At 57.9% G+C, this 14294-nt stretch overlaps 1 protein-coding gene across 4 annotated transcripts; it reads left to right on the top strand.

Annotated features, from left to right (window-relative positions):
* Positions 1–3695: 3695 nt before the first annotated feature.
* SLC35F6 (solute carrier family 35 member F6) lies at positions 3696–13017 on the top strand. Of its 4 annotated transcripts, none has more exons than XM_071417142.1 (6): positions 3696–3853; positions 5226–5298; positions 7528–7723; positions 7821–8187; positions 8662–8715; positions 8800–9506. In XM_071417142.1, the coding sequence occupies exons 1-6, from the start codon at positions 3777–3779 to the stop codon at positions 9209–9211; spliced, it is 1179 nt and encodes a 392-aa protein (XP_071273243.1). In that variant the 5' UTR covers positions 3696–3776; the 3' UTR covers positions 9212–9506. The 4 variants fall into 4 exon arrangements, with proteins under 4 accessions (XP_071273243.1, XP_071273242.1, XP_071273244.1 ...); XM_071417143.1 differs by lacking the exons at positions 8662–8715; positions 8800–9506 and adding exons at positions 10681–10791; positions 11871–13017 and having other exon boundaries at positions 3697–3853; positions 7821–8036; XM_071417141.1 differs by having other exon boundaries at positions 8662–9506.
* Positions 13018–14294: the final 1277 nt, after the last annotated feature.

Genomic DNA, 14294 nt, shown 5'->3' with positions numbered 1-14294 from the left:
CATCCATCCATCCATCCATCCATCATCCATCCATCCATCCATCCATCCATCATCCATCATCCATCATCCATCCATCATCCATCCATCCATCCATCCACCCATCATCCATCCCCTCCATCCACCCATCATCCATCCCCTCCATCCATCCATCCATCCATCCATCCATCCACCCATCATCCATCCATCCATCCATCCATCCATCCATCCATCCATCCATCATCCATCCATCCATCCATCCATCCATCCATCATCCATCCATCATCCATCCATCCATCCATCCATCCATCCATGGATCCATCCATCCATCCATCCATCCATCATCCATCCATCATCCATCTTTTTACCCCGCCCCATTTTCCATGCCTCAATTCCCGATGGAGCAGAGGACGGAGCCCGGATTGTCCCAGCGCCAGGACACCAAGCTCAGCCCCCTCCAGCATTTGGGAACTCAAAACATTCCCGAGGGATCCAGGGGGATCCACAGGGGCTGATCCAGGGATTCAGAGGAGGCTCCAGGCAGATTCCCGAGGGGTTCAGGGATCCTGAGCCAATTTCTTCCCTCTTAAAGCAATTAAATGTTCCCTGTCAGCCAATTCCCAAATATTTACAATCCATGGGACCGGCTCCAAATTCCAGCCTGGCGCTGGGTGGAAGCTCATCCCAGGGCTCATCCCAGGAGCGGGAGGGAGGTTGTTATCCTGGTGGGAAAGGGGGAAAAATTGGGGAAAAATCGTGGGAAAATCGGGGGGAAAATCGGGGAAAAAATTGGGGGAAAAATTGGGGAAAAATCAGGGAAAAATTCGGGAAAAAAATCAGGAAAAAATCGGGGAAATCCAGGGATTATTGGGGAAAAAACAAAGGAAAAATGGGGCCACATTTCCATCCCCTTCACCACGTCCCTCCTCAGGGCCACCTTTATGCCCCCCCCTAGGGCCACATTTTGGTGTCCCCCAAGATCACATTTTTGTCCCCTTTAAGGCCACATTTTTGTCCCCTCTGGGTCACATTTTGGTGTCCCCCAGGGCCACATTTGGGTCCCGTCCAGGGTCACATTTCTGTCCCCATTTAGGGCTATGGCCTTGTCCTCTCCAGAGCCACCTTTCTGTCCCCCAGGGCCACGTTTTGATTTGACACTCTGTCCTCCCTTAGGGCCACACTCTTGTCACCTCCAGGGCCACCTTTCTGTCACCTCCAGGGCCACATTTTGGTGTCCCCCAGGGTGACATTTCTGTCCCCCAAGGTCACATTTCCATCCCTCCCCAGGGTCACGTTTCTGTCCCCTCCAGGGTCACATTTTGATGTCCCCCCCTTGCCACACTCTTGTCCCCTCCAGGGTCCCACTTCTGTCCCCCCTCAGGGTCCCATTTCTGTCACCCCTCAGGGTCCCACTTCTGTCCCCCCTCAGGGTCACATTTCTGTCCCCCAAGGTCACATTTCTGTCCCCCCTCAGGGTCCCATTTCTGTCCCCCTCAGGGTCACATTTCTGTCCCCCCCCTCAGGGTCCCATTTCTGTCACTCCCAGGGTCACATTTCTGTCCCCCAAGGTCACATTTCCATCCCTCCCCAGGGTCACATTTCTGTCACCCTCAGGGTCCCACTTCTGTCCCCCCCCAGGGTCACATTTCTGTCATCCCCAGGGTCCCTCTTCTGTCCCCCAAGGTCACATTTCTGTCCCCCAAGGTCACATTTCCATCCCTCCCCAGGGTCACATTTCTGTCCCCCCTCAGGGTCACATTTCTGTCCCCCCCCTCAGGGTCCCATTTCTGTCACCCCCAGGGTCACATTTCTGTCCCCACTGCCCCCCGAGGTCACTCTCCCTTCCCCACTCTGCCCAACATCCCCAGCCATGGGAAGGGTTAATCCCAACTCAATCCCATCCCGATCCCATCCTGATCCAAACCCTTGGATTGGGAATTTCCATCCCAATCTCATCCCAATCCCAGCCTTGGCAAAACCCTTGGATTGGGAATTCCCATCCCCAGGCATGGGAAGGGTTAATCCCATCCCAATCCCATCCCATTCCCATCCCAATCCTTGGCTGAGCCCTTGGATTGGGAATTTCCGCCCCCTGCCACGGGAAGGGCTGGAAAAAGGCTGGGAAAGGGCTGGGAAAGGCATGGGAAAAGGGGTGGAAACGGTGTGGGAAAAGGGTGGAAAAGGGAAAGAAAGGAGCAGAAAAGGAATGGAAAAAGGGGTGGAAAAAGGGATTGAAAAAATGGGTGGGAAAAGGGTGGGAATGGGGTGGGAATGGGGTGGAAAAAAGGGGTGGAAAAGCTGCCTGGGATTATCCCGGGCAGGTTCATCCTGGGTTTATCCCAGGTTTATCCCAGGCAGGTTTATCCTGGTCAGGTTTATCCCGGGTTTACCCTGGTCAGATCTTTCCAGACACATTTATCCCAGGCCAGTTTACCTCAGGCAGGCTTGTCCCAGCCAGGTTTATCCTGGGCAGGTTTATCCCAGGTTTATCCCAAACAGGTTTATCCTGGGCAGGTTTATCCCAGGTTTATCCTGGGCAGGTTTATCCCAGACATGTTTATCCTGGGTTTATCCCAGACAAGTTTATCCTGGGCAGGTTTATCCAGGGTTTATCCCGGGCAGATTTATCCCGGGTTTATCCCAGACAGGTTTATCCCAGTCAGGTTTATCCCAAACAGGTTTATCTCAGGCAGATTTATCCAAGACAGGTTTATCCCAGACAGGTTTATCCTGGTTTATCCCAGGAAAGTTTATCCCAGATTTATCCCAGACAGATTTATCCCAGACAGGTTTATCCCAGGCAGGTTTATCCTGGGCAGGTTTATCCTGAGTTTATCCCAGACAGGTTTATCCCAGGTTTATCCCCGGCAGCTTTACCCCAGGCAGGTTTATCCCAGTCAGGTTTTTCCCGGGTTTATCCCAGTCAGGTTTATCTCTGGTTTATCCCAATTTTATCCCAGTCAGGTTTATCCTAGTCAGGTTTTTCCCGGGTTTATCCCAGTCAGGTTTATCTCTGGTTTATCTCTGTTTTATCCCAGTCAGGTTTATCCCAGTCAGGTTTATCCCAGTCAGGTTTATCCCAGGTTTATCCCGGGTTTATCCCGGGCGGGCGCTGCGGGTCCCGAATGCCGGGAATGGATCCCGGCCGCGCTCCGACAGCGCCACCTGCCGGGCACGCGGGGAGGGACACGGGGGGGACACGGGGGCGGTGGGGCCGGGACGGGAATCACCGGGATGGGAATTCCCGGGACAGAACTCCCGGCACAGAATCCCCGGGGCAGAATTCCTGGGACAGAATCTCCGGGGCAGAATCCCCGGGGCAGAATTCCCGGGAGAGAATCCTCAAGAGAGAATCCTCGGGACAGAATTCCCAGGATAAAATTACCTGGACAGAATTCCAGGGATGAAATCCCGGGAAAGAATTCCAGGACAGAATTCCCGGGACAGAATCCCCAGGACAGAACGCCCGGGACAGAATTCCCAGGACCGGCAGCATCGGAGGCTAGGGGCGTGGGTATGCAAATTAGGGGGCGTGTCGCCACACATTCCTTCCCATTGCTGCGCGGCCAGCAGAAGTAGGGGCGGAGCTTTTTCTTTAGGGGGCGTGGCCAGGGGGCGTAGCCCACATTCGGCTGACGGGGGCGTGTTCGATGGGCGTGTCCCTGTCGTGGGCGTGTCCCCTCGGTGTGGGCGTGTCCGGGGGCGTGTCCCCTCGGTGTGGGCGTGTCCCCTCGGTGTGGGCGTGTCCCCTCGGTGTGGGCGTGTCCCCGCGGACGGCGGTGCCGTTTTTGGGGGGGGCCATGGCGTGGTCCCGGTACCAGCTGGGCCTGGCCGCGCTCATGCTCCTCACCGGCTCCATCAACACCCTGGCGGCCAAGTGAGTCCCCCAAAATCCCCCAAAATCCCCCAGAATCCCCCCAGAATCCCCCGGGCCCCGCCCCGTCCCCCGGTGTCGCGGTTGTGTCCCCGTGAGTGGCCTTGGGGACCCCCCCCCCCGAGGCTTTGGGGTCACCTCGGTGTCCCCACCCCCACAATGGGGAGGGGGGGGGATCCTTTTGGGGGGGATCCGGCTCCTTTTGGGGTCGGGGAGGGAATTTGGGTTCCTCCAGCCCATTTTGGGCTGGAGCCCCGCCCCGGGTGCCCGTGCGGCTCCTCCCGCACCCCAAAATCCCGGGAAGCGCGGCAGTGACGTCATTGCCAACCGGCGGCGATCCCCAAAATGTGCCCGGGCAGGGCGGACCTGCCAGGCCGGCTCATCCCGGCCGATCCCAGCTCCGGAAGGGGAAACTGAGGCCGAGGGGACACGTGAGCTCCCAAAAAAGCCTCTTGCGACACCCCGGGAATGAGTCAGCCCCGAATCTGCCGGGATTGGCGGAAAACCGGGAGGGGCGGGGTCCCCTGGGGGGTCGGGGATGTTCCCGGCTGGATTCGGGGGGACATTCGGGGTCTGTGGAATGGGAAATCCGCATCCAAAGGGTCCTGCTTTGGCCAGAGGGTGGTTGGAGCAGCCCAAAAAAAGGGGGATTTACCCCAAACTGGGGCTGGGGCATCCAGCGATTTCATGGATCCGGTGTCCCTCGGGATCCGGAGTTTTGGGACATGGGGTGTCCCATTCCTGGTGTCCCTCAGTCCCAGATCCAGAGTTCTGGGACACGGGGTGTCCCGTTCCCGGTGTCCTATTCCCGGTGTTCCCTTCCCGGTGTCCCGTTCCCGGTGTCCCATTCACTCAATCCCGGCATCCCAGATCCGGATTTTTGGGACATGGGGTGTCCCGTTCCCGGTGTCCCATTCCCGGTGTCCCGTTCCCGCTATCCCAATGCCGGTGTCCGGTTCCCGGCTGTCACTCAATCCCGGCATCCCAGATCCGGATTTTTGGGACATGGGGTGTCCCGTTCCCGGTGTCCCAATCCCGCTATCCCAATGCCGGTGTCCCGTTCCCGGCTGTCACTCAATCCCGGCATCCCAGATCCGGAGTTTTGGGACATGGGGTGTCCCGTTCCCGGTGTCCCGTTCCCGGTGTCCCATTCCCGGTGTCCCGTTCCCGGCTGTCACTCAATCCCGGGATCCCAGCCAGGGCTGCTCAGGCCGGGACAGCCCCGGTGGTGTCGCCTTCCCTGGGGACGTCCCGGCCCCGGCGCTGTCACCTGGGGGCGCTGCTGTCCCAGGGCACGGCCCGGTCCCGATTCCCCCATCCCGATCCCGATCCCCATCCCCATCCCCATCCCGATCCCTGCCCTGATCCCTCCCAGGTGGGCCGACAACTTCAGCGCTCCCGGCTGCGATGGGACGGAGGAGCACAAATTCCAGCACCCCTTCCTGCAGGTGAGATTCCCGACCCCAGCCCCATTCCCAATCCCAGCCCCATTCCCAATCCCAGCCCCATTCCCAATTCCAATCCCTTCCTGCAGGTGAGATTCCCAATTCCAGCCTCATTCCCAATCCCATCCCCATTCCCAGTTCCAGCTCCATTCCCAATTCCAGTCTCATTCCCAATCCCAGCCCCATTCCCAATTCCAGCTCCATTCCCAATTCCAGTCCCATTCCTGATCCCAGCCCCATTCCAAATTCCAGTCCCTTCCTGCAGGTGAGATTCCCTGTCCCCGCCCCATTCCTGATTTGAGCCCCATTCCTGATCCAAACACCCCTTCCTGCTGGTGAGATTCCCAATCCCAGCCCCATTCCCAGTTCCAGCCCCATTCCCAGTTCCAATCCCATTCCCGATCCCAGCCCCATTCCCGATCCCAACACCCCTTCCTGCAGGTGAGATTCCCGATCCCAGCCCCATTCCCGATCCCAGTGCCCCTTCCTGCTGGCGAGATTCCCAGTCCCAGCCCCATTCCCAATTCCAGCCCCACTCCTGATTCCAGCCCCATTCCTGATTCCAGCCCCACTCCCAATTCCGGCCCCATTCCCAATTCCAATCCCATTCCAGCTTCCAGCCCCATTCCTGATTCCAGGCCCTTTCCCCATTTCCAGCCCTATTCCTACAGGTGATTCCTCATTTCCAGCTTCCAGCCCCCATTCCTACAGGTGAACCCCATTATTCCCATTTTCAACCCACTCCTACCACTGATCCCTTTTTCCAGCTTCCAACCCCCTTCCTGCAGGCAAACTCCATTATTCCCATTTCCAGCCCCCATTCCTACACACAAACCCCATTATTCCCATTTCCAGCCCCGTTCCTACACATGAACCCCATTATTCCCATTTCCAGCCCCATTCCTACAGGTGAACCCCATTATTCCCATTTCCAGCCCCATTCCTACAGGTGAACCCCATTATTCCCATTTCCAGCCCCATTCCTACACACAAACCCCATTATTCCCATTTCCAGCCCCATTCCTACACATGAACCCCATTATTCCCGTTTCCAGCCCCCATTCCTACACATGAACCCCATTATTCCCGTTTCCAGCCCCATTCCTACACACGAACCCCATTATTCCCATTTCCAGCCCCATTCCTACAGGTGAACCCCATTATTCCCATTTCCAGCCCCATTCCTACACACGAACCCCATTATTCCCATTTCCAGCCCCATTCCTACAGGTGAACCCCATTATTCCCATTTCCAGCCCCATTCCTACACACAAACCCCATTATTCCCATTTCCAGCCCCATTCCTACAGGTGAACCCCATTATTCCCGTTTCCAGTCCCATTCCTACAGGCAAACCCCATTATTCCCATTTCCAGCCCCATTCCTACACACGAACTCCATTATTCCCATTTCCAGCCCCCAATCCTACAGGTGATCCCCCCTTTTCCAGCCTCCAGCTCCATTCCTACACACGAACCCCATTATTCCCATTTCCAGCCCCCATTCCTACACACAAACCCCATTATTCCCGTTTCCAGCCCCATTCCTACACACAAACCCCATTATTCCCGTTTCCAGCCCCATTCCTACACACGAACCCCATTATTCCCATTTCCAGCCCCATTCCTACACATGAACCCCATTATTCCCATTTCCAGCCCCCATTCCTACACACGAACCCCATTATTCCCATTTCCAGCCCCAATCCTACACACAAACCCCATTATTCCCATTTCCAGCCCCATTCCTACAGGTGAACCCCATTATTCCCATTTCCAGCCCCATTCCTACACACAAACCCCATTATTCCCATTTCCAGCCCCCAATCCTACAGGTGAACCCCATTATTCCCATTTCCAGCCCCATTCCTACACACAAACCCCATTATTCCCATTTCCAGCCCCCATTCCTACAGGTGAACCCCATTATTCCCGTTTCCAGCCCCATTCCTACAGGTTATCTCCCTTTTCCAGCTTCCAGCCCCCATTCCTACACACAAACCCCATTATTCCCATTTCCAGCCCCATCCCTACACACGAACCCCATTATTCCCATTTCCAGCCCCATTCCTACACGTGAACCTCATTATTCCCGTTTCCAGCCCCATCCCTACACATGAACCCCATTATTCCCATTTCCAGCCCCATTCCTACACACGAACCCCATTATTCCCATTTCCAGCCCTCACCCCCCCTCCCAGCCCCACATTCCCACATTCCCTGTGTCCCCCAGGCCGCCGGGATGTTCCTGGGGGAATTCTCCTGCCTCCCGGTGTTCTACCTGCTGCTCCTGCGGGATCGGCGCCGCACGGATCGGGATCGGGATCAGGATGGGGATCCAGCCCCGGCCCCATCCCGACCCTTCAACGCCCTGCTGTTCCTGCCCCCCGCCCTGTGCGACATGGCCGGCACCAGCATCATGTACGTGGGTGAGTCCGCCGCGCAATTCCCGCTCTTCCCGTGAACCGCGGGATTTCTGGAAGTTTCCGTCGGGCCCTGAGCTCTTTTCCCGCCGTTTTCCCGCAGCTTTGAACATGACCAGCGCCTCCAGCTTCCAGATGCTGCGGGGCTCCCTCATCATCTTCACCGGGCTCCTCTCCGTGGCCTTCCTGGGCCGGAGGCTGGAGTGGAGCCACTGGGCGGGAATTGTGCTCACCATCCTGGGGCTGGCGCTGGTGGGAATGGCGGATCTGCGCGGGAACCCCGGCGGCGCCGGGCACGGGCTGGCCGACGTCATCACCGGTATCCCGGGAATGCCGGGGCATCAGGGATATCCCAGGGAATCCCGGGAATGCCGGGCAGGGGGCACGGGCTGGCTGATGTCATCATGGGTATCCCGGGAATGCTGGGGCATCCCAGGGAATCCCGGGAATGCCAGGGCAGTGGGACATGGGCTGGCATCGTGGGAATGCCAGGGCAGGGGGACACAGGCTGGCCAACGTCATCACCAGTATCCCGGGAATGCCGGGGCATCAGGGATATCCCAGGAATGCCGGGGCAGTGGGACATGGGCTGGCTGATGTCATCATGGGTGTCCCAGGAATGCCGGAGCATCCCATGGCATCCCAGGGAATCCCGGGAATGCCAGGGCAGGGGGACACGGGCTAGCTGATGTCATCACTGGTATCCCGGGAATGCTGGGGCATCACGGGAATCCCGGGAATGCCAGGGCAGGGGGACACGGGTAGGCTGATGTCATCATGGGTATCCCGGGAATGCCGGAGCATCCCATGGCATCCCAGGGAATCCCGGGAATGCCAGGGCAGTGGGACACGGGCTGGCTGACGTCATCACCGGTATCCCGGGAATGCTGGGGCATCCCAGGGCATCACGGCTATCCTGGGAATGCCGGGGCAGTGGGACACAGGCTGGCATCATCACAGGTATCCCAGGAATGCCAGGGCACTGGGACACAGGCTGGCATCAGGGATATCCCAGGAATGCCGGGGCATCCCATGGCATCATGGGTATCCCGGGAATGCCGGGGCAGAGGGACACGGGCTGGAATCCCGGGAATGCCGGGGCAGTGGGACAGCCTTGGGACGGCAGGGTCACTCTGTAGGATGGCGGCGTCACTCGTTGGGATGGTGGGATTATTCCATGGGATGGCGGGGTCACTCTATGGAATGGCAAGGGTCACTCCATGGGATCATGGGAAAACCTCTTGGAATGGTGAGATCATTCCTTGGAATGGCAGGGTCACTCCTTGGGATGGTGGGAAAGGTCCTTGGAGTGGCAGGAAGACTTCTAGGAATGGGGGGATCACTCCATGGAGCTGGGGGGAAACTTCTTGGAATGGGGGGATCTCTCCTTGGGATGGGGGGATCACTCCATGGAATGATGGGATCACTCCATGGAATAGTGGGAAAACCTTTTGGAATCTCTCCTTGGATTGGTGGGATCACTCCATGGAATGATGCGATCACTCCATGGAATGGTGGGATAACCTCTTGGAATGGGGGAATCTCTCCTTGGGATTGGTGGGATCACTCCTTGGATTGGTGGGAAAACCTTTTGGAATGGGGGAATTTCTCCTTGGAATGGGGGAATCTCTCCTTGGGATGGGGGGATCACTCATTGGGATGGGGGGGATCACTCCTTGGAATGATGGGATAACTCCTTGAAATTGGGGAATCACTCCCTGGAATGGGGGGGGTCACTCCATGGAATGATGGGGTCACTCCATGGAATGGCGGGAAAACCTTTTGGAATGGGGGAATCTCTCCTTGGATTGGTGGGATCACTCCTTGGAATTGGGGGATCACTCCCTGGAATGATGGGATCACTCTTTGGAATTGTGGGATCACTCCCTGGAATTGGGGATCGCTGAAGCACAGACGAACCAACTAAGCCTGGCAAGAAGGGAAGGAAGGGTGTTCATCACGCCAACGGGAGCAAGCGGAATATTGGAATTATTTCCCAAAACCATTCTTGGGCAGCCGCAGGCTCCCGCTCCCCGTTCATCCCAAAACGTTTTACGTTCATCCCAAAACGTTTTACACATTCACACGGCTTTTAAGGCCACCTTATACATATTCATCACCCGTATTATAATCAGCTGAATATTCATTACGGCTGCGCAATTGCTCTCCCTTAATTGGGGTCGTGGGTGGGGTTTTGAAAATCGTCTTCCTCACGGAGCTCTTCACCCGCGGCCAGTCCACTCGCACCTCTTGGCCTGCTGGTCACCTTGGCTAAACCTGTCCTAACTCTTGGGTTATTCTCAAGGCCAGGTTTTTTATGGCTCCTGCCCTCTTGCATGCTCCATCTCTCCCCCGTTCCCTTGGAATTTCACTTTTCCTGGTATTTCTGTCACTCTCGAACCAGAGTTTGTGATTCCTGCTAGCGGCATTCCTAACTTAACTCATTCATTTATTTAAAACCTTAACTAAAACATGCGGTGTTTCGCCGTCTTAATTATAGTTCCGGCCGGCTCCCCGACTCTTCTGCATTTTTCAATTAGCCTAATTACATTTCCAGCTGGCCCCTGGGCTCATCACTCCTTGGAATGGGGGGAAAACTTCTTGGAATGGGGGGGGGGGGGGTCACTTTTCCCCCATTTTCCTCCTCTCTTCCTTTTCCCTGTTGTTTTCCCTGTTGTTTTCCCTGTTGTTATTCCTGTTTTCCTTGTCGTTATCCTGGTTTTCCCTGTTCTTTTCCCTGTTTTTCCCTCTTGTTTTGCCCATTTTCCCTGTTGTTATCAGGGTTTTCCCTTTTGTTATCCCAATTTTCCCTCTTGTTTTCACTCTTATTATCCCAATTTTCCCTGTTGTTTTCCCTGTCGTTATCCTGATTTTCCTTGTTGTTTTCCCTGCTATCCCTGTTGTTATCCCTGTTTTCCCTTTTCTTTTCCCTGTTCTTATCCCGGTTTTCCCTGTTTTCCCAGGTGACCTCCTGATCCTGCTGGCCCAGGCCATCGTGTCCATCCAGATGGTGCTGGAGGAGAAATTCATCTTCAGCCACGACGTGCACCCGCTGCGCGCCGTGGGCACCGAAGGTCCGCGATTCCCCCGGAACCCCCGCCAGCGGGAATCCCACGGGGATCTCCTGCAGAAATCTGGGAATTCTCGGGGGTGGCAGAGGACAGGCACAGTCCCCCAGCAGGATTTGCCCTCGGGGATTGGGAATTGTCCCTGCAGGGAATGTCAGCCCGGGGTGGAGAGGCTGTGCCGGCTCTTCCCGGTGGGATACGGACCCACAGCCGGCGCTCCCGGAGCTTCTGCCCCATTCCCAGGGGATTGGGATGGATTTGGGGCTGGATTGGGATTGGGATTGGGATTGGGATTGGGGCCACAGCCAACTCTCCCAGAGCCTCTGCCGCATTCCCAGGGGATTGGGATTGGGATTTGGGGCTGGATTGGGATTGGGATTGGGGCCACAGCCAGCTCTCCCAGAGCCTCTGCCGCATTCCCAGGGGATTGGGATGGACTTGGGGCTGGATTGGGATTGGGATTGGGGCCACAGCCAGCTCTCCCGGAGCCTCTGCCACATTCCCAGGGGATTGGGATGGATTTGGGGCTGGATTGGGATTGGGATTGGGATTGGGGCCACAGCCAACTCTCCCAGAGCCTCTGCCCCATTCCCAGGGGATTGGGATGGATTTGGAGCTGGATTAGTATTGGGATTAGGATTGGGGCCACAGCCAACTCTCCCAGATCTTCTGCCCCATTCCCAGGGGATTGGGATGGATTTGGGGCTGGATTGGGATTGGGATTGGGATCGGGGCCACAGCCAGCTCTCCTGGAGCCTCTGCCCCATTCCCAGGGGATTGGGATGGATTTGGGGCTGGATTGGGATTGGGATCGGGGCCACAGCCAGCTCTCCCGGAGCCTCTGCCCCATTCCCAGGGGATTGGGATTGGGATTTGGGGCTGGATTGGGACTGGGATTGGGACCACAGCCAGCTCTCCCGGAGCCTCTGCCCCATTCCCAGGGGATTGGGATTGGGATTTGGGGCTGGATTGGATTGGGATTGGGACCATAGCCAGCTCTCCTGGAGCCTCTGCCCCATTCCCAGGGGAATTCCGTGGGAATCCCGCTCGGTCCGATCCGTGATACAAGCAGGAATTCCCCGCAGGTCTTTTCGGCTTCTCCATCCTGGCGCTGCTGCTGGTGCCGCTGTCCTTCATCCCGGCGGGGCGGCTCTCGGGGAACCCCCGCGGCGTCCTGGAGGATCCCGCGGACGCCTGGTGCCAGATCCGCCGGGAGCCCCTGATCCTGGCGGCGCTGCTGGGGAACGTCGGGAGCATCTCCTTCTTCAACTTCGCGGGGATCAGCGTGACGCGGGAGCTGAGCGCGACCACGCGCACGGTGCTGGACAGCCTGCGCACGCTGCTGGTCTGGGCGCTCAGCCTGGCGCTGCGCTGGGAGCGCTTCCACGCCCTCCAGATCCCGGGATTCGCCCTGCTCCTGGCCGGGGCCGCGCTCTACAACGGCCTGCACCGCGCGCTGCGGAGCGCCGGGAGCGCCGGGAACGCCGGGGGCAGCGGGAGCGACAGCCAGGAGAGGGAAGCGCTGCTGGGAGGGGACGGAGATGGCGGCAACATCCAGGGATGAGCGGGTGCTCCTTGGGATTGGGATTGGGAATTGTCCCTGCGGGGAATGTCGGCTGTGCCGGCTCTTCCCAGTGGGATACGGACCCAGAGTTGGCTCTGCCGGAGCGTCTGCCCCATTCCCAGCGGGATTGGGGTGGAATTGGGACTGGATTGGGATTGGGAATGGGAATGGGAATGGGAATGGGAATGGGAATGGGAATGGGATTGGGGTGGGATGGGGGCTGGGGCTGGATCCACCCATCCCCTCAACCCGTGTTCCCAATAAAGCCCCTCTGCCCATTCCATGGGGATCTCTGCGGGGATCCTGCAGAAATTTGGGAATTCTCAGGGAATTCTCTTTGGGATATCTCAGGGAGAGGACAGGGACTGTCCCCCAGGGTGTCCCAGCAGGATTTGCCCTTGGGAATATTCCCAAGGATTGGGACTGGGAATTATCCCTGCAGGGAATGTCAGCCAGGAGTGGAGAGGCTGTGCCGGCTCTTCCCGGTGGGATACGGACCCACAGCCGGTGCTCCCGGAGCCTCTGCCCCATTCCCAGGGGATTGGGATTGGACTGGGATCGGTTTGGGATTGCGATGGGTTTGGAATTGGGATTGGAATGGGCTTGAGGCTGGATCCACTCCCTTCCCCAAATCGTGTTTCCAATAAAGCCCCTCTGCCCATGGCTCATTCCGTGGGGAGATCCTGCAGGAATTTGGGAATTCTCAGGAATGGCAGAGGACAGGGACTGTCCCCTAGGGTGTCCCAGCAGGATTTACTTCCCCAGGATCTCTTCCAGGGGGATCAGGACCTGGCAGTTGCTTGGCAGGGAAGCTCTTCCCTGTCTCATGAGGGGCTGGAGATCCATTCCAGGAGGGATGGGGACAGGCCCTGGCACTGGGATCTGTGTCCATGGGATGGGGACAGGCCCTGGCACTGGGATTTGTGTCTCACAGGATGGGGACAAGCCCTGGCACTGTGATCCGTGTCCATGGGATGGGGACGGGCCCTGGCACTGGGATCTGTGTCCGTGGCACTGGGATCCATGAACTGGGACAGGCCCTGGCACTGGGATTTTGTCCCACAGGATAGGGACAGGCCCTGGCACTGGGATCCATGTCCATGGGATAGGGACAGGCCCTGGCAGTAGGATTTATGTCCCATGGGATGGGGACAGGCCCTGGCACTGGGATCTGTGTCCCACAGGATGGGGACAGGCCCTGGCACTGGGATCTGTGTCCCATGAACTGGGACAGGCCCTGGCACTGGGATCTGTGTCCGTGGCACTGGGAGAGGCCCTGGCACTGGGATTTGTGTCCATGGCACTGGGATGGGGACAGGCCCTGGCACTGGGATCTGTGTCCGTGGCACTGGGAGAGGCCCTGGCACTGGGATCCATGTCCCACAGGATGGGGACAGGCCCTGGCACTGGGATCCATGAACTGGGACAGGCCCTGGCACTGGGATCTGTGTCCATAGCACTGGGATGGGGACAGGCCCTGGCACTGGGATTCGTGTCCATGGCACTGGGATCCATGAACTGGGACAGGCCCTGGCACTGGGATCTGTGTCCATGGCACTGGGATGGGGACAGGCCCTGGCACTGGGATCCGTGTCCATGGGATGGGGACAGGCCCTGGCACTGGGATCCGTGTCCATGGCACTGGGATCTGTGTCCGTGGCACTGGGATCCATGAACTGGGACAGGCCCTGGCACTGGGATCTGTGTCCATGGCACTGGGATGGGGACAGGCCCTGGCACTGGGATCCGTGTCCATGGCACTGGGATCTGTGTCCATGGCACTGGGATCCATGAACTGGGACAGGCCCTGGCACTGGGATCTGTGTCCATGGCACTGGGATGGGGACAAGCCCTGGCACTGGGATCCGTGTCCATGGGATGGGGACAGGCCCTGGCGCTGGGATCCATGAACTGGGACAGGCCCTGGCATTGGGATCCATGTCCA

The sequence above is a fragment of the Agelaius tricolor genome, unplaced genomic scaffold (genome assembly GCF_023055355.1).
Source record: "Agelaius tricolor isolate 1412-34295 unplaced genomic scaffold, bAgeTri1.0.p SCAF_68, whole genome shotgun sequence".
Lineage (NCBI taxonomy): Eukaryota > Metazoa > Chordata > Aves > Passeriformes > Icteridae > Agelaius > Agelaius tricolor.
Note: the sequence above shows the minus strand (reverse complement) of the source record. Positions and strands in the feature narration are given on the sequence as shown.